This window comes from Telmatherina bonti, assembly GCF_933228915.1.
Source record: "Telmatherina bonti genome assembly, chromosome: 3".
Lineage (NCBI taxonomy): Eukaryota > Metazoa > Chordata > Actinopteri > Atheriniformes > Telmatherinidae > Telmatherina > Telmatherina bonti.
Genome location: NC_136621.1, coordinates 39,995,592 through 40,017,261, shown reverse-complemented (window position 1 = coordinate 40,017,261; position 21,670 = coordinate 39,995,592). Strand labels below are relative to the sequence as shown.

At 48.8% G+C, this 21,670-nt stretch overlaps 1 protein-coding gene across 1 annotated transcript; it reads left to right on the top strand.

Moving 5' to 3' along the window:
* Positions 1–306: 306 nt before the first annotated feature.
* Positions 307–20,819, top strand: evpla (envoplakin a; the record flags this gene model as incomplete). Its single annotated transcript, XM_079265167.1, has 22 exons — positions 307–369; positions 450–604; positions 1,247–1,370; positions 1,824–1,955; positions 2,036–2,077; positions 2,163–2,324; positions 2,474–2,581; positions 2,661–2,756; positions 2,837–2,947; positions 11,789–11,935; positions 12,027–12,181; positions 12,303–12,400; positions 12,477–12,649; positions 14,373–14,545; positions 16,021–16,159; positions 16,505–16,698; positions 16,813–16,963; positions 17,113–17,196; positions 17,481–17,588; positions 17,660–17,752; positions 17,864–20,594; positions 20,692–20,819. 22 exons carry the CDS (start codon positions 307–309, stop codon positions 20,709–20,711), a joined length of 5,259 nt encoding a protein of 1,752 aa, XP_079121293.1. The 3' UTR covers positions 20,712–20,819.
* Between the last annotated feature and the right edge of the window lie 851 nt (positions 20,820–21,670).

Genomic DNA, 21,670 nt, shown 5'->3' with positions numbered 1-21,670 from the left:
CGTTGTCAGTCATAAACCTGCAGATTTATCTCTTCTTGCTGCTAAATATGAGAAAACCTGAATCTATAAACAGGTTTGTCTCTGATGTCGGTGAAGGAGGATTTTATTCCTTAGAATCTAGATGTGGCCTTTAGATCAGTGGAATGACCTTTTAGCTCTTGTGAAAAGCTCCTGATGTGGAGTTTGCTCGCAGTAAGCGAACTGTTTTCTACATGACTTCACCCTGGACGGCTACATGTGACCCTCCTCATCCTCATCTGGTCCTGCAGGTCCCCGGTCAGCAGCTTGGCCCAGCTGATCGCCCAGATGCAGACAGACGCCGACCAGGTGGAGAAAGACGTCCTGAAGGCGGAGGAGCTGCTGGCTGTGGTGAGAACAGACTCTTTTCATGCACGTCCCCCTGCAGAGCCACAAGCAATGCTTCAGTTTATTTCGTCTGCCGCAACCAGGACGCTGAAAACGAGAAGAAAGATCAGCCGTTCCAGCATCAGGACGAGGTCTCGGTGAAACTGGGCGAAGCTGAAGGCTTCCTGCAGATCCTCTTCCTGAGCGTCGACAAGGCCAAGAAGCTCAAACACCCCCAAGCCACCGAGATCGAGAAAGAGTGAGTGGACGGAGAAAAACGGGCGGATCCACGCGTGTCAATCAAACCGAGAACCAATAAGAATTATTAAGGAAACAAACACAAAGAAATTCATCAAATCTACATTTTAAATGGTTAACTTATTTATTTAATGACAGTTTTATTGATTCATTTCTGTATTTTTTATGAATGTTTTTTTTTTTTTTTTAAATTATTCAACACTTTTTAAATAATTATAAATAAATGCATATTTTGAATAAGTATATATAAATATTCATTATTGTTATTAATTATTTTTATTATTATATTGTTATATTATTATTATTATTATTATTAATAATAATCTATATAATTAGTCATATATTATTATCAATAATAGCAATATATTATTCATTATTATTATTAATAAATAACAGTAATTATAATATTACTACTAATAATAACAATAATAATGACAATAATTATAATAACATATAGTTTTAATAATTTATTTAGTATTTCTGTAATAAGGCATGTTTTTTCATTTGCATACTTTGTAACCAACGGGACTCCGTAGACCTTCTCAGTCAACATTGAATCTCAAACAGCAGAATTTTGTTCCTTCCTGCAGTTTTTCTGCAGATAATCTGATTATTTTAGATGATCACTGTTTCTGTGTCTCAGTGTCGTCCTCCTCCACGAGCGCTGGCTGAAGGACTGCGGCTTCTACCGGGACATCTACGATCAGATCGACGACGTGTCGCAGATGCCCATCATTGACTGGGCTCCAGTTCTGAACGCCAAGCAGGTAGGACGGAGTCAGAGCGTCACGTCTGCGTTTGATGCTGGTTTTAACAGGTGGTCAGACAGGGCGGGGCTACAGGATCACCTCTGACTTCTGACTGGACTCCTCAGGTGATTGACAGGTGACTGCATCGCTGCACTCGGCACAACGTTAGCCGGTGATGCAATACGACCAATTTTCGGTGCTTTTTATTGATGTGAACAAAGGTTGGTTCTCCGCGTGGAGCGACCCGCGGAGGTTCTGATGGTCCGATACGAGGACCCAGTCCACCAGCGCCTGCTCATACTGGAACCAGAACAACCAGCTCGTCTTTCTACAGACTTGTTTAAACTCGTTGCTTCCTGATTAAGATTGTTCCTGTTTAACTCTCAGATGTGACCACATTTACACACACAGACACACACACGGTGCAGTCCAGCTGCTGGTATCACATCTGCCTCTGCTGTGTGTCATCAGGAGGAGGTGAAGGTGGAGCAGTACGGCCCCACCATGGCGGACCTGGAGAAACAGATCGCTGCTCACAACATCCTGCACAGAGAGATCGAGGCGTACAACGCTCAGCTCTGTGTCAGCTCCGCCGGCAGCAAGGTGAGTGTGTGAAAACACACCTGAGCGCGGGGAAGCCGTCCCTGCGATGCCTCACGCGATGTCTCTGGCTTGTCTTGCAGGAGAAGTACACCGCCCTGAAGAAGCAGTACAACAACGTCCTGGTGAGTCGCTGAGACTCTTTGTTTTCTCCCCAAACAATTCTTTAATCTGCTGCTTTTTAAATCCGTTTTATTGTTTCTGTTGCAGGACAACTCCAAGTGGCGCCGCCACTACCTGAACAGCCTGTACGGGTACATGCAGACCTGCACCAAGGAGCTGGCCTTCCTCGGGGACGAGCAGGACAAGATCAAGAAGCAGGACTGGAGCGATCGCATGGCGGACCCGCCTGATGTGCGGCGCCAGTACGAGGTCAGGCCGCACTGCGTCCGAGTCAGCCCGCTGAGTTTAGTCCAGTTCTTCTGAACGCCGTTTGTTGCAGATCTCTTCGTGGAGATATTAAAACGAACTTTCTAAGGCTTCATGATAAAGACTAAAGATACAACTTTTCATTTGATCAGAACTTCAAGAACAACAGTCTGCTGTTCCACGAGGGCGAAGTGAACAAGCTGCAGGACGAGGGCGACCGGCTCATCGAGCTGAAGCACCCCGCCAGCGCCACCATAGAGGTACATGGATGAAGCGGTGGCGACGCAGCTTCACGCCGAGCGCTTCGGATCCACATCCAAGCTTTTTATTCCGTTTCAGGCTCAGAGAGATGCGGTCCGCAACGAGTGGCAGAAGTTCCTCAACCTCTGCATTTGTCAGGAGACGCACCTGGACAACGTGGAGGAGTTTAAACGGGTAGGCCGCAGCACGCCGCAGGCGCGTTCGTTGCCTGAGAGGCGTTTCCGTGTCGCCTGATGTGTTGGTTCTGTTTGCAGTACCAGCTGGACGCCGAGCAGCTGTCGCAGACTCTCACCGAGCTCAACAGGAGCACCGATCCAAAGTCCGTCAGCAAGCAGAGCAACTCGGAGACGCTGCTGCAGCTGGAGGTACACTTCCTCCTCACCTGCAGCGACGTTAACACCAAGTTCAGCCCAGTTCAGTCCATTTCTACCCAGTTCTGTCCATTTCTACCCAGTTCAGCCCAGTTCTGTCCATTTCAGCCCAGTTCAGCCCAGTTCTGTCCATTTCAGCCCAGTTCAGTCCATTTCTACCCAGTTCTGTCCATTTCTACCCAGTTCAGCCCAGTTCTGTCCATTTCTACCCAGTTCAGCCCAGTTCTGTCCATTTCAGCCCAGTTCAGCCCAGTTCTGTCCATTTCAGCCCAGTTCAGCCCAGTTCTGTCCATTTCAGCCCAGTTCAGTCCATTTCTACCCAGTTCTGTCCATTTCTACCCAGTTCTGTCCATTTCTACCCAGTTCAGCCCAGTTCTGTCCATTTCTACCCAGTTCAGCCCAGTTCTGTCCATTTCTACCCAGTTCAGCCCAGTTCTGTCCATTTCAGCCCAGTTCAGCCCAGTTCTGTCCATTTCAGCCCAGTTCAGCCCAGTTCTGTCCAGTTCTGTCCAGTTCAGCCCAGTTCTGTCCATTTCTACCCAGTTCAGCCCAGTTCTGTCCATTTCTACCCAGTTCTGTCCATTTCTACCCAGTTCAGCCCAGTTCAGTCCATTTCTACCCAGTTCAGCCCAGTTCTGTCCATTTCTACCCAGTTCAGCCCAGTTCTGTCCATTTCTACCCAGTTCAGTCCATTTCTGTCCATTTCTACCCAGTTCAGCCCAGTTCTGTCCATTTCTACCCAGTTCTGTCCATTTCTACCCAGTTCAGCCCAGTTCTGTCCATTTCTACCCAGTTCAGCCCAGTTCTGTCCATTTCTACCCAGTTCAGCCCAGTTCAGTCCATTTCAGCCCAGTTCAGCCCAGTTCTGTCCATTTCTACCCAGTTCAGCCCAGTTCTGTCCATTTCAGCCCAGTTCTGTCCATTTCAGCCCAGTTCTGTCCATTTCTACCCAGTTCAGCCCAGTTCTGTCCATTTCTACCCAGTTCAGCCCAGTTCTGTCCATTTCAGCCCAGTTCTGTCCATTTCTACCCAGTTCAGCCCAGTTCAGTCCATTTCAGCCCAGTTCAGTCCATTTCTACCCAGTTCTGTCCATTTCAGCCCAGTTCTGTCCATTTCAGCCCAGTTCTGTCCATTTCTACCCAGTTCAGCCCAGTTCTGTCCATTTCTACCCAGTTCAGCCCAGTTCTGTCCATTTCAGCCCAGTTCTGTCCATTTCAGCCCAGTTCTGTCCATTTCTACCCAGTTCAGCCCAGTTCTGTCCATTTCAGCCCAGTTCAGCCCAGTTCTGTCCATTTCAGCCCAGTTCAGCCCAGTTCTGTCCATTTCTACCCAGTTCAGCCCAGTTCAGTCCATTTCAGCCCAGTTCTGTCCATTTCTACCCAGTTCAGCCCAGTTCTGTCCATTTCTACCCAGTTCAGCCCAGTTCTGTCCATTTCTACCCAGTTCAGCCCAGTTCTGTCCATTTCTACCCAGTTCAGCCCAGTTCAGTCCATTTCTACCCAGTTCAGCCCAGTTCTGTCCATTTCTACCCAGTTCAGCCCAGTTCAGTCCATTTCAGCCCAGTTCAGCCCAGTTCTGTCCATTTCTACCCAGTTCAGCCCAGTTCTGTCCATTTCAGCCCAGTTCTGTCCATTTCTACCCAGTTCAGCCCAGTTCTGTCCATTTCTACCCAGTTCAGCCCAGTTCTGTCCATTTCAGCCCAGTTCTGTCCATTTCTACCCAGTTCAGCCCAGTTCAGTCCATTTCAGCCCAGTTCTGTCCATTTCTACCCAGTTCTGTCCATTTCAGCCCAGTTCTGTCCATTTCTACCCAGTTCTGTCCATTTCAGCCCAGTTCTGTCCATTTCAGCCCAGTTCTGTCCATTTCAGCCCAGTTCTGTCCATTTCTACCCATTTCAGCCCAGTTCTGTCCATTTCAGCCCAGTTCTGTCCATTTCAGCCCAGTTCTGTCCATTTCTACCCAGTTCAGCCCAGTTCTGTCCATTTCAGCCCAGTTCAGCCCAGTTCTGTCCATTTCAGCCCAGTTCAGCCCAGTTCTGTCCATTTCTACCCAGTTCAGCCCAGTTCTGTCCATTTCAGCCCAGTTCTGTCCATTTCTACCCAGTTCAGCCCAGTTCTGTCCATTTCAGCCCAGTTCAGCCCAGTTCTGTCCATTTCAGCCCAGTTCAGCCCAGTTCTGTCCATTTCAGCCCAGTTCAGCCCAGTTCTGTCCAGTTCAGCCCAGTTCTGTCCATTTCTACCCAGTTCAGCCCAGTTCTGTCCATTTCTACCCAGTTCAGCCCAGTTCAGTCCATTTCTACCCAGTTCAGCCCAGTTCAGTCCATTTCAGCCCAGTTCTGTCCATTTCTACCCAGTTCAGCCCAGTTCAGCCCAGTTCTGTCCATTTCTACCCAGTTCAGCCCAGTTCAGCCCAGTTCTGTCCATTTCTACCCAGTTCAGCCCAGTTCTGTCCATTTCTACCCAGTTCAGCCCAGTTCTGTCCAGTTCTGTCAAATCATATCCAGTTCCGTCCAGTTCCACCCAGTTCAGCCCAGTTCTGTCCATTTCTACCCAGTTCCACCCAGTTCAGCCCAGTGCAGAAAGAAAAAGGGTCTCCCTGCAGGATAAAGTCACATGAAAGTCTGTCGCTTTAATGGAGACTGAAAGAAACTTTAAATTCATACGTCTGTGGTTAAAAGACTGAAATCAATAAATAGAGTAAATAAATACTGTAACTTTATAATTTTCCTCTGAGATAAAAAACAGACGTTCCCGCAGACGTTCCTGCAGACGTTCCACAGACGCTCCTGCAGACGTTCCACAGACACTCCTGCAGACGTTCCACAGACGCTCCTGCAGACGTTCCACAGACGCTCCTGCAGACGTTCCTGCAGACGTTCCACAGACGCTCCTGCAGACGTTCCACAGACGCTCCTGCAGACGTTCCACAGACACTCCTGCAGACGTTCCTGCAGACGTTCCACAGACGCTCCTGCAGACGTTCCACAGACACTCCTGCAGACGTTCCTGCAGACGTTCCTGCAGACGTTCCACAGACACTCCTGCAGACGTTCCTGCAGACGCTCCTGCAGACGTTCCACAGACACTCCTGCAGACGTTCCACAGACACTCCTGCAGACGTTCCTGCAGACGTTCCACAGACGCTCCTGCAGACGTTCCACAGACACTCCTGCAGACGTTCCTGCAGACGCTCCTGCAGACGTTCCACAGACGCTCCTGCAGACGTTCCACAGACGCTCCTGCAGACGTTCCACAGACACTCCTGCAGACGTTCCTGCAGACGTTCCACAGACGCTCCTGCAGACGTTCCACAGACACTCCTGCAGACGTTCCTGCAGACGTTCCTGCAGACACTCCTGCAGACGTTCCTGCAGACGTTCCTGCAGACACTCCTGCAGACGTTCCACAGACACTCCTGCAGACATTCCTGCAGACGTTCCTGCAGACACTCCTGCAGACGTTCCACAGACACTCCTGCAGACGTTCCTGCAGACGTTCCACAGACGTTCCTGCAGACGTTCCACAGACACTCCTGCAGACGTTCCTGCAGACGTTCCACAGACGCTCCTGCAGACGTTCCACAGACGCTCCTGCAGACGTTCCACAGACGTTCCTGCAGACGTTCCACAGACGTTCCTGCAGACGTTCCACAGACGTTCCTGCAGACGTTCCACAGACACTCCTGCAGACGTTCCTGCAGACGTTCCACAGACGCTCCTGCAGACGTTCCACAGACGTTCCACAGACACTCCTGCAGACGTTCCTGCAGACGTTCCTGCAGACGTTCCACAGACGTTCCTGCAGACGTTCCACAGACGCCCCTGCAGACGTTCCACAGACGCTCCTGCAGACGTTCCACAGACGCTCCTGCAAACGTTCCACAGACGCTCCTGCAGACGTTCCACAGACGCTCCTGCAGACGTTCCACAGACGCTCCTGCAGACGTTCCTGCAGACGCTCCACAGACGCTCCTGCAGACGCTCCACAGACGCTCCTGCAGACGTTCCACAGACGCTCCTGCAGACGTTCCACAGACACTCCTGCAGACGTTCCACAGACGCTCCTGCAGACGTTCCACAGACACTCCTGCAGACGTTCCACAGACACTCCTGCAGACGTTCCTGCAGACGTTCCACAGACGTTCCTGCAGACGTTCCACAGACGTTCCTGCAGACGTTCCACAGACACTCCTGCAGACGCTCCTGCAGACGCTCCTGCAGACGTTCCACAGACGTTCCTGCAGACGTTCCACAGACACTCCTGCAGACGTTCCTGCAGACGTTCCACAGACGCTCCTGCAGACGTTCCTGCAGACGTTCCACAGACGCTCCTGCAGACGTTCCACAGACGCTCCTGCAGACGTTCCACAGACACTCCTGCAGACGTTCCACAGACGCTCCTGCAGACGTTCCACAGACACTCCTGCAGACGTTCCTGCAGACGTTCCACAGACGTTCCTGCAGACGTTCCACAGACGCTCCTGCAGACGTTCCACAGACGCTCCTGCAGACGTTCCACAGACACTCCTGCAGACGTTCCACAGACACTCCTGCAGACGTTCCTGCAGACGTTCCACAGACGCTCCTGCAAACGTTCCTGCAGACGTTCCGCAGACGCTCCTGCAAACGTTCCTGCAGACGTTCCGCAGACGCTCCTGCAGATGTTCCACAGACACTCCTGCAGACGTTCCACAGACGTTCCTGCAAACGTTCCTGCAGACGTTCCGCAGACGCTCCTGCAGATGTTCCTGCAGATGTTCCTGCAGATGTTACTGCAGACGTTCCGCAGATGTTCCGCAAACGTTCCTGCAGACGTTCCACAGACGCTCCGCAAACGTTCCTGCAGACGTTCCACAGACGCTCCACAAACGTTCCTGCAGACGTTCCGCAGACGCTCCTGCAGATGTTCCTGCAGACGTTCTGCAGACGCTCCTGCAAACGTTCCTGCAGACGTTCTGCAGACGCTCCTGCAAACGTTCCTGCAGACGTTCTGCAGACGCTCCTGCAAACGTTCCTGCAGACGTTCTGCAGACGCTCCTGCAAACGTTCCTGCAAACGTTCCTGCAGACGCTCCTGCAAACGTTCCTGCAGACGTTCTGCAGACGCTCCTGCAAACGTTCCTGCAGACGTTCTGCAGACGCTCCTGCAAACGTTCCTGCAGACGTTCTGCAGACGCTCCTGCAAACGTTCCTGCAGACGTTCTGCAGACGCTCCTGCAAACGTTCCTGCAGACGTTCCGCAGACGCTCCTGCAGATGTTCCACAGACACTCCTGCAGACGTTCCACAGATGTTCCTGCAGACGTTCCACAGATGTTCCTGCAAACGTTCCTGCAGACGTTCCGCAGAGGCTCCTGCAAACGTTCCACAGACACTCCTGCAAACGTTCCTGCAGACGTTCCGCAGACGCTCCTGCAGATGTTCCTGCAGATGTTACTGCAGACGTTCCGCAGATGTTCCTGCAGATGTTCCTGCAGATGTTCCTGCAGATGTTCCACAGACGCTCCGCAAACGTTCCTGCAGACGTTCCACAGACGCTCCGCAAACGTTCCTGCAGACGTTCCACAGACGCTCCGCAAACGTTCCTTCAGACGTTCCGCAGACGCTCCGCAAACGTTCCTGCAGACGTTCCGCAGACGCTCCGCAAACGTTCCTGCAGACGTTCCTGCAGACGTTCCTGCAGACGCTCCTGCAGACGCTCCTGCAGACGTTCCTGCAGACGCTCCTGCAAACGTTCCTGCAGACGTTCTGCAGACGCTCCTGCAGACGTTCCTGCAGACGTTCCTGCAGACGTTCCGCAGACGTTCCTGCAGACGTTCCTGCAGACGCTCCTGCAGACGTTCCTGCAGACGTTCCTGCAGACGTTCCCGCAGACGCTCCCGCAGACGCTCCCGCAGACGTTCCCGCAGACGTTCCTGCAGATGTTCCTGCAAACGCTCCCGCAGATGTTCCTGCAAACGTTCCTGCAGACGTTCCTCAGACGTTCCGCAGACGCTCCTACAAACGTTCCTGCAGACGTTCCGCAGACGTTCCGCAGACGCTCCTGCAGATGTTCCTGCAAACGTTCTTGCAGACGTTCCGCAGATGCTCCTGCAGACGTTCCTGCAAACGTTCCTGTAGACGTTCCGCAGATGCTCCTGCAGATGTTCCTGCAAACGTTCTTGCAGACGTTCCGCAGACGCTCCTGCAAACGTTTCTGCAGACGTTCCGCAGACGCTCCTGCAGACGCTCCTGCAGACGCTCCTGCAGACGTTCCTGCAAACGTTCCTGCAGACGCTCCTGCAGACGCTCCTGCAGACGCTCCTGCAGACGTTCCTGCAGACGTTCCTGCAGACGCTCCTGCAGACGCTCCTGCAGACGTTCCTGCAAACGCTCCTGCAGACGCTCCTGCAGACGCTCCTGCAAACGTTCTGCAGACGCTCCTGCAGACGCTCCTGCAAACGTTCTGCAGACGCTCCTGCAGACGCTCCTGCAGACGTTCCTGCAGACGCTCCTGCAGACGCTCCTGCAGACGTTCCTGCAGACGCTCCTGCAGACGCTCCTGCAGACGCTCCTGCAGACGCTCCTGCAAACGTTCTGCAGACGCTCCTGCAGACGCTCCTGCAAACGTTCTGCAGACGCTCCTGCAGACGCTCCTGCAAACGTTCTGCAGACGCTCCTGCAGACGCTCCTGCAGACGCTCCTGCAGACGTTCCTGCAGACGTTCCTGCAGACGCTCCTGCAGACGCTCCTGCAGACGTTCCTGCAGACGTTCCTGCAAACGCTCCTGCAGACGCTCCTGCAAACGTTCTGCAGACGCTCCTGCAGACGCTCCTGCAGACGTTCCTGCAGACGCTCCTGCAGACGCTCCTGCAGACGCTCCTGCAAACGCTCCTGCAGACGTTCCTGCAGACGCTCCTGCAGACGCTCCTGCAGACGTTCCTGCAAACGTTCCTGCAGACGCTCCTGCAGACGCTCCTGCAGACGTTCCTGCAAACGTTCCTGCAGACGCTCCTGCAGACGTTCCTGCAAACGTTCCTGCAGACGCTCCTGCAGACGCTCCTGCAAACGCTCCTGCAGACGTTCCTGCAGACGTTCCTGCAGACGCTCCTGCAGACGTTCTGCAGACGCTCCTGCAGACGTTCTGCAGATGTTCCTGCAAACGCTCCTGCAGACGTTCTGCAGACTCTCCTGCAGACGTTCCTGCAAACGTTCCTGCAGACGTTCCGCAGACGCTCCTGCAGACGTTCCGCAGACGCTCCTGCAGACGTTCCGCAGACGCTCCTGCAGACGTTCCGCAGACGCTCCTGCAGACGTTCTGCAGACTCTCCTGCAGACGTTCCTGCAAACGTTCCTGCAGACGTTCCGCAGACGCTCCTGCAGACGTTCCGCAGACGCTCCTGCAGACGTTCCGCAGACGCTCCTGCAGACGTTCCGCAGACGCTCCTGCAGACGTTCTGCAGACGCTCCTGCAGACGTTCTGCAGATGTTCCTGCAAACGCTCCTGCAGACGTTCTGCAGACTCTCCTGCAGACTCTCCTGCAGACGTTCCTGCAAACGTTCCTGCAGACGTTCCGCAGACGCTCCTGCAGACGTTCCGCAGACGCTCCTGCAGACGTTCCGCAGACGCTCCTGCAGACGTTCCGCAGACGCTCCTGCAGACGTTCCGCAGACGCTCCTGCAGACGTTCTGCAGACGCTCCTGCAGACGCTCCTGCAGACGCTCCTGCAGACGTTCCTGCAGACGCTCCTGCAGACGCTCCTGCAAACGTTCTGCAGACGCTCCTGCAGACGCTCCTGCAAACGTTCTGCAGACGCTCCTGCAGACGCTCCTGCAGACGCTCCTGCAGACGCTCCTGCAGACGCTCCTGCAGACGCTCCTGCAAACGTTCTGCAGACGCTCCTGCAGACGTTCCTGCAGACGCTCCTGCAGACGCTCCTGCAGACGTTCCTGCAAACGCTCCTGCAGACGCTCCTGCAGACGCTCCTGCAGACGCTCCTGCAGACGCTCCTGCAGACGCTCCTGCAAACGTTCTGCAGACGCTCCTGCAAACGCTCCTGCAGACGCTCCTGCAGACGCTCCTGCAGACGTTCCTGCAAACGCTCCTGCAGACGCTCCTGCAGACGCTCCTGCAAACGTTCTGCAGACGCTCCTGCAGACGCTCCTGCAGACGTTCCTGCAGACGCTCCTGCAGACGTTCCTGCAGACGTTCCTGCAGACGCTCCTGCAGACGCTCCTGCAGACGTTCCTGCAAACGTTCCTGCAGACGCTCCTGCAGACGCTCCTGCAAACGCTCCTGCAGACGCTCCTGCAGACGCTCCTGCAGACGTTCCTGCAAACGTTCCTGCAGACGCTCCTGCAGACACTCCTGCAGACGCTCCTGCAGACGTTCCTGCAGACGCTCCTGCAGACGCTCCTGCAGACGTTCCTGCAGACGTTCCTGCAGACGCTCCTGCAGACGTTCTGCAGACGCTCCTGCAGACGTTCTGCAGATGTTCCTGCAAACGCTCCTGCAGACGTTCTGCAGACGTTCCTGCAGACGTTCCTGCAGACGCTCCTGCAGACGTTCTGCAGATGTTCCTGCAAACGCTCCTGCAGACGTTCTGCAGACTCTCCTGCAGACTCTCCTGCAGACGTTCCTGCAAACGTTCCTGCAGACGTTCCGCAGACGCTCCTGCAGACGTTCCGCAGACGCTCCTGCAGACGTTCCGCAGACGCTCCTGCAGACGTTCTGCAGACGCTCCTGGAGATGATGTAAAAATGAGAAATCTGTGTTTTCTAACTAACATGTAAACATTGCTGGAAGCAGATCATTTAGGTGTGGATGTGTTCTGAGGTTTTCTTCGGTTTGTTCCACCAGGCGGAGGAGAAAACTGTGCAGAACTGCGAGCAGCTGCTGTCTGACTTGAGGAGGCGGAGCACCACCATCGCTCCTCTGAAACTGCGGCGCAGCCTGCCCAGCAGACCCATCACCGTGGAGTCCCTGTGCGACTGGGATACAAAGAAGGTGAAGCCGGGAAAAACGTGTGGATTTCTTGACATTTACATTCTGTGTTCTCCTTTATCCTAACCAGCTCCTCATATCCATCCATGTTCAGGCTTCTTTATCCAGAGGACACAAGTTTACTCTGAAATCCAACTCCGACAACGAGAACTGGGACGTCGTTTCCACTGATGGGTCGGTGAAAACCTTCCCAGGGGTTTGTTTCCACATCCCGCCTCCAGACCCGGATGCAATAGATCAAGTGGACCTGTAAGTATCACAGAGCTGTTTCAGTACGCCACTGGGCAGACTGGGAGTTTGTTACGAGTGACTAAGACATCATTTTACCCCCGCCCTCCTCGTCTTCCTCTCGGTGCTTACAACTCCTTAGATTGGGAGGTGAACTGGCAGACATCAAGAAGAGAAGAGCAGCTCTGGCAGCAAACCTGAAGAATCAAAGATCTGACATTACAAAGTCCCAGAAATCAGGTTGGTGTCTGGAATCTGTTCTCCACATTCAAAACAGTCTCTGGTCTTTAAATTCTTCCTCCTCTTCCTCATGAAGCCCCAGTATCTTCAGCCCCACCGGACCCCAAAGTAACCGCTCTGGCTCAGCAGCTGGACAAGCTGGACGATGATCTGGCCAACGCCGAGGAGAGCATGCTGAGCCGCCTGCGGGCGCCGCTGAGCCGAACCGATCCGACCGGAGATCTGGCCAAGAGGAAGAAGGAGCAGGAGGTAGGAGGAGGAAGCACAGAGTGACGGTCAATCTGAGCCGCACATGTCCTGCCCGAAGTCTTCGGGTGTAAAACAACCTGGTTAAAAGTAAAGCCTAAAACTGCAGTTCCCCCTTCATCCACTAGGGGCTCCACAACACAGAAAATCCCCATAGAGGAGCAGCATAGAGGAAGACCAATAATAAACAGGTTTACAGCAGAAATAAACATGTTTACAGTAGAAATAAACATGTTTACAGCAGAAATAAACATGTTTACAACAGAAATAAACACGTTTACAGTAGAAATAAACATGTTTACAGTAGAAATAAACAGTTTCACAGCAGAAATAAACATGTTTACAGCAGAAATAAACATGTTTACAGCAGAAATAAACATGTTTACAGTAGAAATAAACAGTTTCACAGCAGAAATAAACATGTTTACAGTAGAAATAAACAGTTTCACAGCATAAATAAACACGTTAACAGCATAAATAAACATGTTTACAGTAGAAATAAACAGTTTCACAGCAGAAATAAACATGTTTACAACAAAAATAAACGTGTTTACACCAGAAATAAACATGTTTATAGTAGAAATAAACAGTTTCACAGCATAAATAAACACGTTAACAGCATAAACATGTTTACAAGAGAAATAAACATGTTTACAGCAGAAATAAACATGTTTACAGCAGAAATAAACATGTTTACAGTAGAAATAAACAGTTTCACAGCAAAAATAAACATGTTTACAACAAAAATAAACGTGTTTACACCAGAAATAAACATGTTTACAGCAGAAATAAACAGTTTCACAGCATAAATAAACACGTTAACAGAAGAAATAAACATGTTTACAGTAGAAATAAACATGTTTACAGTCGAAATAAACAGTTTCACAGCAGAAATAAACATGTTTACAGCAGAAATAAACATGTTTACAGCAGAAATAAACATGTTTACAGTAGAAATAAACAGTTTCACAGCAGAAATAAACATGTTTACAGCAGGAATAAACATGTTTACAGCAGGAATAAACATGTTTACAGCAGGAATAAACATGTTTACAGCAGAAATAAACTTGTTTACAGTAGAAATAAACATCTTTACAGCAGAAATAAACATGTTTACAACAGAAATAAACATGTTTACACTAGAAATAAACATGTTTACAGCCGAAATAAACATATTTACAGTAGAAATAAACAGTTTCACAGCAGAAATAAACATGTTTACAACAGAAATAAACATGTTTACAGCAGAAATAATCAGTTTCACGGCAGACATAAACAGTTTCACGGCAGAAATAAACATGTTTACAACAAAAATAAACGTGTTTACACCAGAAATAAACATGTTTATAGTAGAAATAAACAGTTTCACAGCATAAATAAACACGTTAACAGCATAAATAAACATGTTTACAAGAGAAATAAACATGTTTACAGCAGAAATGAACATGTTTACAGCTGAAATAAACATGTTTACAGCAGAAAAAAACATGTTTACAGTAGAAATAAACAGTTTCACAGCATAAATAAACACGTTAACAGCAGAAATAACCATGTTTATAGCCTACTACAAAAACATTTTAAGTTTAATAGGTCAGGTTTACTTTCATGACAACTGTGGGGGGTAGACTATCTTTAGTCTAAATCTGTGTTCATCATAACTCATTAATCCTGCAGGAGATGTAGTAATACTAACTTTCCCTGCATGGATAATCTGTGCTCCGTACAGGAAGCAAAGAAAGCACTGAAGGCTCTGGAGCAGCAGCGGCAGGCAGCACAGGCCAACCTGCAGCCTCTCCTGTCTAAAGATGCCAACGGTACTTCCTCTGGCCTGCCACTCAAACTCAGCGCTGCCAACAAGTACGATGGCATCGCTGCGCTTGCTGATCTCTACAATAAGAAGTACGTCTGAGTTTGTCTTCTTTTTTTCTTGTGGGACATTTGTACGTTGTTTTTATCCTGTTTATGTGTGCCAGGGCTGAAGGCTTAAGGCACATATATTATTATCACTTTGCATTCAAAAAATTGCAACTTTTCATCCCAATTTACCATTAAAATTGGGATTTGGATGAAATGACCCAGAAACCAGTACAGTTTGGAAATGGACCACTCTGCCACACTTTCACACAGAAAGATCATTTAAATGTTAAACAGGTCACAAAAGATCAAACCTTTACCACGTAGCAGGACATCTTCATCCTTTTGATGGTTTTCGCACAGTTGCAGATTAGGTTGAAGGAAAAATCGTAAAATCGCTAAAAATCTCTCCACGCTAATGTGTGACATCACATCCTCTAAATTCAGATTCAGAAAATTACTCACACAAGCGTATCTCACGCCCAGATCATACAAACACAAAATATGTATCGAAGCAGAAGAAACCGGTTGGCTTCAACTGAACGTCGTGTGGAAAAGCTGGGACTTCCAGAATTTGAGCTACGTCGCTCCGAGCGTCAGAAAGTCAACTTTTCCTCCCATTCAGCCCCATTCTAAAACACCTGAATTCTCAGGGCTCAACCCAGTGCTCGTGTGTTTGTAACTTGCCACCATTTAAATTGTGGTCACATTAGGGGGAAATAAATGACATCCCTGCGTTGCTGCAACCCTTCTGCTGCTCACGCTTCAAGAATTGTTTTGATACGACGTTTTGTTTCCAAACAGCGCTCGGTTGTCCGAGGGGTTCTTTCAGGGGTTCTCTGTTTCAGAGTGACTCAGCAGTCACAGAATGTCTCTGTTACCGTAGTAACGGGCCTCGTTGTCATAGTAACGCCAGCAAACAGGCCGTGTGTGTCTGTGTGTGTGTGTGTGTGTGTGTGTGTGTGTCTGTGTGTGCGAAATCACGCACAATCTTTAGAAAAGAGGAGGATGACGTGCTTTTTGGTGGACGTGGTTTACCGCGGTGCCGCCGGGGTACATACATGTTTAAAATCAGCTTCTCTCATGCAGAAGATGCCAAATCTGGATTTTCAGTATGACGTGGACTGACTTTATTTTTTAAGGTGGTAATCTCACAGATTTATCTGCATTAATGTTTTTATTTTTTACACCCCTGGTAAAAATCCCACATTTATTTGGTACATGTCAGCAATATGTTTTTTCTGATTATCTGGTGAGCACCTGAAATCATCTTACAGCCCCCGCAGTCTGAGAACCACTGCAGTAATATGTTGCGATTAAGAGGAAAAGGTGACATTTAATGTACAATCTACAGTTTTTATTGGTTTTCAATGGACGTCAGTGACTCATGCAGTAGCTGCACTGGCTTCGTAAACTATCTGGTTTGATAAGATATCTTAAATATTTTCTTGAAAATGCAAAGAAAAGTCTATTTTCATCTTATCACTACATTTATTGTTTATTTTGTTTTGTTCTTTTAGAGCCAACGCGTCTCTCAACCTTGAGAATCAGATAAAGAAGGTAGATGGTCTCGTTTCTGGATTTGAGAAAAACCTCAGTGAAGACGGTCAAATCCCTGACACCCCAAATGCAATCCAAACCCGTACAGAGAGCATCCAGGTGAGATCTGCGTTTTCCACTGCCATTTAAATCCTGACCCAGTCCAACCCACTCATAACCAGAGTGTCTTCTGGTTCTGTCCCTGAACCGGGTTCTGCCGGAGGTTTCCTTCCTATTAAAAGGGGAGTTTTTTCCTTCCCACTTTCACCGTGTGCTTGCTCAGGATGGGAGATTGAGTTGGAGGCTCCAACTGTTGGTTTCCTTATATAGGCTATTATGAATTGACTTTCATAATGTTCTCTTCTCTGTCTGTAAAGCATCTTGAGACGGCATTGTCGTGGTTTAACGCTATAAAAATAAAGTTGAATTGAATTGAATTGAATAGTCTTTCCTTGCTGTGTTCAGCGTCAGCGGAAATCTGTGGCAGCGGCTCAAGGCGACGTGAAGAAGCTGAGTCAGGATCTGGAGACGACCGAGCAGCTGTGCAGCAATCTGCAGCAGAGCTTCCAGGAGTACTGCCCCGACATCCAGCGCCAGAAGAACGACGTAAAGCAGCTGCAGACCCGTTACGCCAACGTTGCCAACCAGCTGAAGGAAAGGTGAAGGTCATCTCTTACTCTACTCAAATATCCAGCGGGGAATGTGATTCCTAAACATGTGCAACCCTGCCGAGGCAGACACCTTTCATTACCTGCAAGTGTTCATCCTTTCAGAGAAAACATCCTACAAGAGGCCACAACCAAGAACCAGGAGTTCCAGAGCACATGCAAATCCCTGAATTCCTTCCTGGACAACCTGCCGACAAATCAGATAAACTCCACTGATGATCTGTCTCAGGTCAAGGCCAAGCAGACCTTCCAGGAGGTGAGTTAAGCTTCTGAATATACAGAATGAACAGCCAGAGCGTCCTTTGTTTACTCTGTCAGTAATTATTTATTTCTGTCTTTCTGTCCCTGAACATGATTAACGTCTGATTATTAAATGATTCTTGTTTGCTTCACTTTGCACCTTAGAAAGTTGTTGAGGACCTGAAAAGAAAGGAAGACGACATGGAGAGAGTGGCTGTTCTTTCTCAAGATCTGCAGAATCTACTTGATGTGAGTTTGAATCACAATTATTTATTCCAAATTTGTCAATATTTCTGACTAAACATTTCTTTTAGCGTTTATCTGGAATTATAAAACATGTTTACGGAGGGGCGATTGCACCCTTTCAAAGCCATACCTATCAATCACACCTTTCCAGTTTTTCTTATCAAAATATTGATTCACCACATCAAAATCATTGAAAAGAAAATCATCAACATGATCTAGAAGCTGACAGCTAACAGGCATTAAATGAATTAATGAAGCTAACAGTTTAATCTTTCATAATTACCTAGGAATACGACACCAATGTTGACAAATACAAAAGCACGCTCGAGGATGCCGGTGCCACCGTACCAAAGAAACCTTCCATGCTCTCACTGTCTGATGCTATCCAGAAAGAGGTAACATTCATCTTCATATTATTCTTATAATCATTAATAGAACAAATTGATTGATGGTTTGTTTATTTTAGGAAAAAAATCTGGTGAACCGTTACGCCGAAGCAACAGCCGAGAACGCCCAACGCCAAAAACAGATGGGCCTGGCCAAGAACTTGATTTTACAGGTAAAAAAACACACCATAAACATAAAAAACTATAATTTATGTTAAGTTAAAACTACACAGCAAGTTGTTTGATTACTTTACGATGTTCATTCATTTCTTTCCCTGCAGCAGAATGAAGATAAGGTTCAGATGGTGGAGAAACAACAGGTGCAGCTTCAGAATCAGCAGAAAAGCTTTCTGGAAACAGATAGTCTGCGGAAGGAGCTGGATGAGGAAAAGGAGAGGACGACTCACACTGAGACCAACCTGAGAACCTTCAAAGACAGAATGATGTCGCTGAAGAGTCGCAGAGGAGTGGAGCGCATTGAAGAGAAGGAGGTATTGCAGTACTACCGGGATCCAAAAATGGAAAAAGATTTGGCTGATCTGAGCGACAAACTGCACGAAGAGGTCCTGAGGCGTAGCGCTACCCAGTCCGAGGTCGAGGTGTTGAACAAGAGGATCACTGTTATTGAGGAGACCCTGAAAAATACTACACCAAAGCTGGTGACCAGAGAAGTGACTGAATTTGAGAGGGATCCCCAGCTGGATGTGGAGGCAAAAAAGATAAAAGATGAAATAGCAAACCTGAAAGATTATATCCGGTCAAAAGATGGAGAGGAGATTCAGATGAAGACAGAAGTCACAATACTCCAGCAGAAGAGGCCACCCATCAAAGAAAAGGTGGTGAAGAAGGAGGTGGTTAAAGTGGAACAGAATCAAGAGATGGTGAGAGCACTCCGGACGTTTGAGACAGAAATTTCCGATGAAGGCAACAAAAGTAAGCTCCTCAATGACCAAATCTTCCAGACGAGGAGTATGATCAATGCTCTTGAAAGGCTGATTCCAAACATCCAGCCTAAGGTCATCACCAAAGAAGTAAAAAAGATCGAACAGGACCCCGATCTCATCAACACATCCCAGAATATCCGAGCAAGCATAGAGGAAGAGAGGACTGAAAACAACTCCTTGTCAAAGGAAGTCACTGAGCTCCAAAGCCGTTACAGAGAAGTTCAAAGCTGGAAGCCAAGAATTGAGGTGAAAGAAATTGTTAATGAGATCTATCGGATAGACCCAAACACAGAGGTGGAGATAATGCGCATTCGCAAAGACATACAAGACTCCAACAAACAGCGTGCCGAGGTTGAGAAGGAGATCAGCCAGGTTACCGCTGATCTCAATGTCCTTCGATCTGAGAAGCCCAAAGTGGAGCTGAAGGAAGTTCTCCAAGAGGTGGTTAAAGAGGAAAGAAGCCCTGAAAATGAGCGCGAGATACAGAGGCTAAATGATCAGGTCAACCAAATACACAGTCATTACAACTCCCTCGAGGACAAAGTCCGACTGCTTCGGAAAGAGAGAGATGAATGGAAGGCTGAAAAGTCCAAGATAGAGACCCAACTGATCACCAGAGAAGTTATCAAGTACGAGCCTGATCCACTGCTGGAGAAGGACGCTGAGCGTTTGCGAAGAGATGTGCGCGAGGAGGCGCAGTTGCGACGCAGCATAGAGGAGATCGTGTTTGACCTTCAAAACAGGTACATCATGCTGGAGAGGCAGAAACCAGAGGAGAAAGTGGTAGTGCAGGAGATTGTACGTCTACAGAAAGACCCAAGGCAACAACTGGAGCACGAGAAGCTCAGTAGGGACCTGGATGAAGAAGTAAAGAGTCGACGTCAGGTTGAGATAGAGCTACAGCACTTAAGAACAAAGGTGGAAGACAAGGAAAGGCTCATACAAGAAAGTGACGAGCGCCAAAAGAGAATTCAGGCCGAGTCTGAACTGGGTGAGATTCGTCTGCGCATCACACAGCTGGAAAACGCCCCACCTCCTGTTGAGGAGAGTATCGTTGTTGAGGAGGTCCTGAAAGTTGAGCGAGACCCGAAACTGGAGAGGATGACAAGTGGTTTACGGTCAGACATGGACAAAGAAACCAGCGACATTCTGCGTCTCGAGAGAGACATCCGTAATGTCACGCTGAAGATTGAGATCCTGCAGAGAGAGAAGTCTGGTGAAAAGACGGTGTACAAGGAGATTGTCCGTGTTGAGAAAGACCAGGCTGTTGAAGAAGAGAGGCATCGCCTCAGGGAACAGGTGTCTCAGACTAAATTTGCCAGACAAGACCTGGAGGATCAAATCAGACGTCTCAATGGAAAAATCGATGTCCTGTTAGGCAGCAAAACCAACGCTTCAAGGGAGGAGACAAGCCTCGTTTTGAAAAGAGATGCCATACTGAGGGAGAAGGACGACCTGACTCGAGAACTCAGGACGCTTGAGGCAAAACGACATGACATCAGCTTGTCTTTCCAGCAACAGACCCGACTAATGAGTGAAAAAACACAGATGAGCCGACAGAGGAGCGTCAGGATGGTGTCAGATGTTGACCAGCTTGAAAAGCAGATCTTAGATGAAAAGGACAAGATCCACCTACGAGACAGCACAATCCGTGAACTTAAGCTCGACCTGCAGAAGGAAGAGAACACAGAGACGAGGACCAAGGAGACCAATGTCTCCACCAAAATCACCATTTTGGATCCAGATACAGGCAAAGACATGTCTCCTTACGACGCCTACCTTCAAGGCTTAATTGATCGCCAGCAGTACATTCATCTCCAGGAGCTGGAGTGTGACTGGGAGGAGATAACCTCTATGGGACCTGATGGGGAGACTTCTGTCTTGCAAGATCGCAAGAGCGGAAAGCAGTACTCAATCAAAGATGCCATTAAAGAAGGAAGGCTTACAGAGTACGATCTGCAACAATACAAAAAAGGCAAGATTCCCATCTCAGAGTTTGCCCTGCTGGTTGCAGGCGACAAAAAGAAGCAGACCAAGTTCAACTCAGTCATTCCAAAGTCCACCACAACAAGTAAGTCCACCCCCCCAAACCCTTCCACTACCGATGAAACATACCCAATTGCAGGAATAATAGATACAAGTACTGACACTTGTTTTACGTTACGCAGTGCCGTCCTACGCAAATTGATTGACCCCACCTCTGCCCAAAGACTTCTGGAAGCCCAGGCAGCAACGGGCGGCATCATTGATATCTCCAACAGCAGGAAATACACAGTTCACCAGGCAGCAAACAGAGGCCTCGTAGAGGATAGACAACTCCAACGGCTGCTCAATGCACAAAAGGCCTTCACCGGAGTTGAAGAGCCCACCACCAAAGAACGTCTTTCTGTGGGAGAAGCTGTTCAGAAAGGCTGGATGCCAAAGGAAACTTCCATTGGCTATATGGAGGCCCAGCACCTGACTGGAGGACTGGTCGATCCCAAGACCGGTCGCAGAGTAAGCATCAAGGACGCCATTGGGTCCAAAATGATCGACAGCACCATCATGAGGGAGCTTCAGTCTGAGACGACCTACCTTAAGAATATCATTGACCCAATCACAAAAGAGAAGATCAACTACAAACAAGCTCTGAATCGCTGCAAGAAAGACCCGGTGTCTGGTTTTCCAATGCTGCCTGCCTCCTCCAAAGATGGCTACTCTGTTCGACCTGCTCGGTTCTAACTGGTTTAAAGAAGCATAGAAAATGGAAGACTGGACGATTTTTCACATGTTTACTATTTACTAGCTGCCTGGTCTGAGGAGTGTTAACCCATATGAAATTCATACACTATTTACAATGTATATCCACTCAGGAGACGTCTTCTACTGCAAAGCTTTCTGTTAAGCCAAAACAACTGCTGCTGATTTGATTTGTTTACCAGATATGCCTTATGTGGGAAGATTTGTTCCATTTTTCTCCTTCTTTATGATTTAATTTAATATGAATGCAGTTTTTCTTTGTTTTTATCACTTGGTTATTATTGTGTTTGAAGGGATAGTGGGACGTGGTGCAATGCTATTTTCCAATCTGGATCTGATTCTGTATTACTCATGGGCTCTCCTTAATACTGTTCACTCTAAGCTCAAGACTGGTATACTTTATGAAGA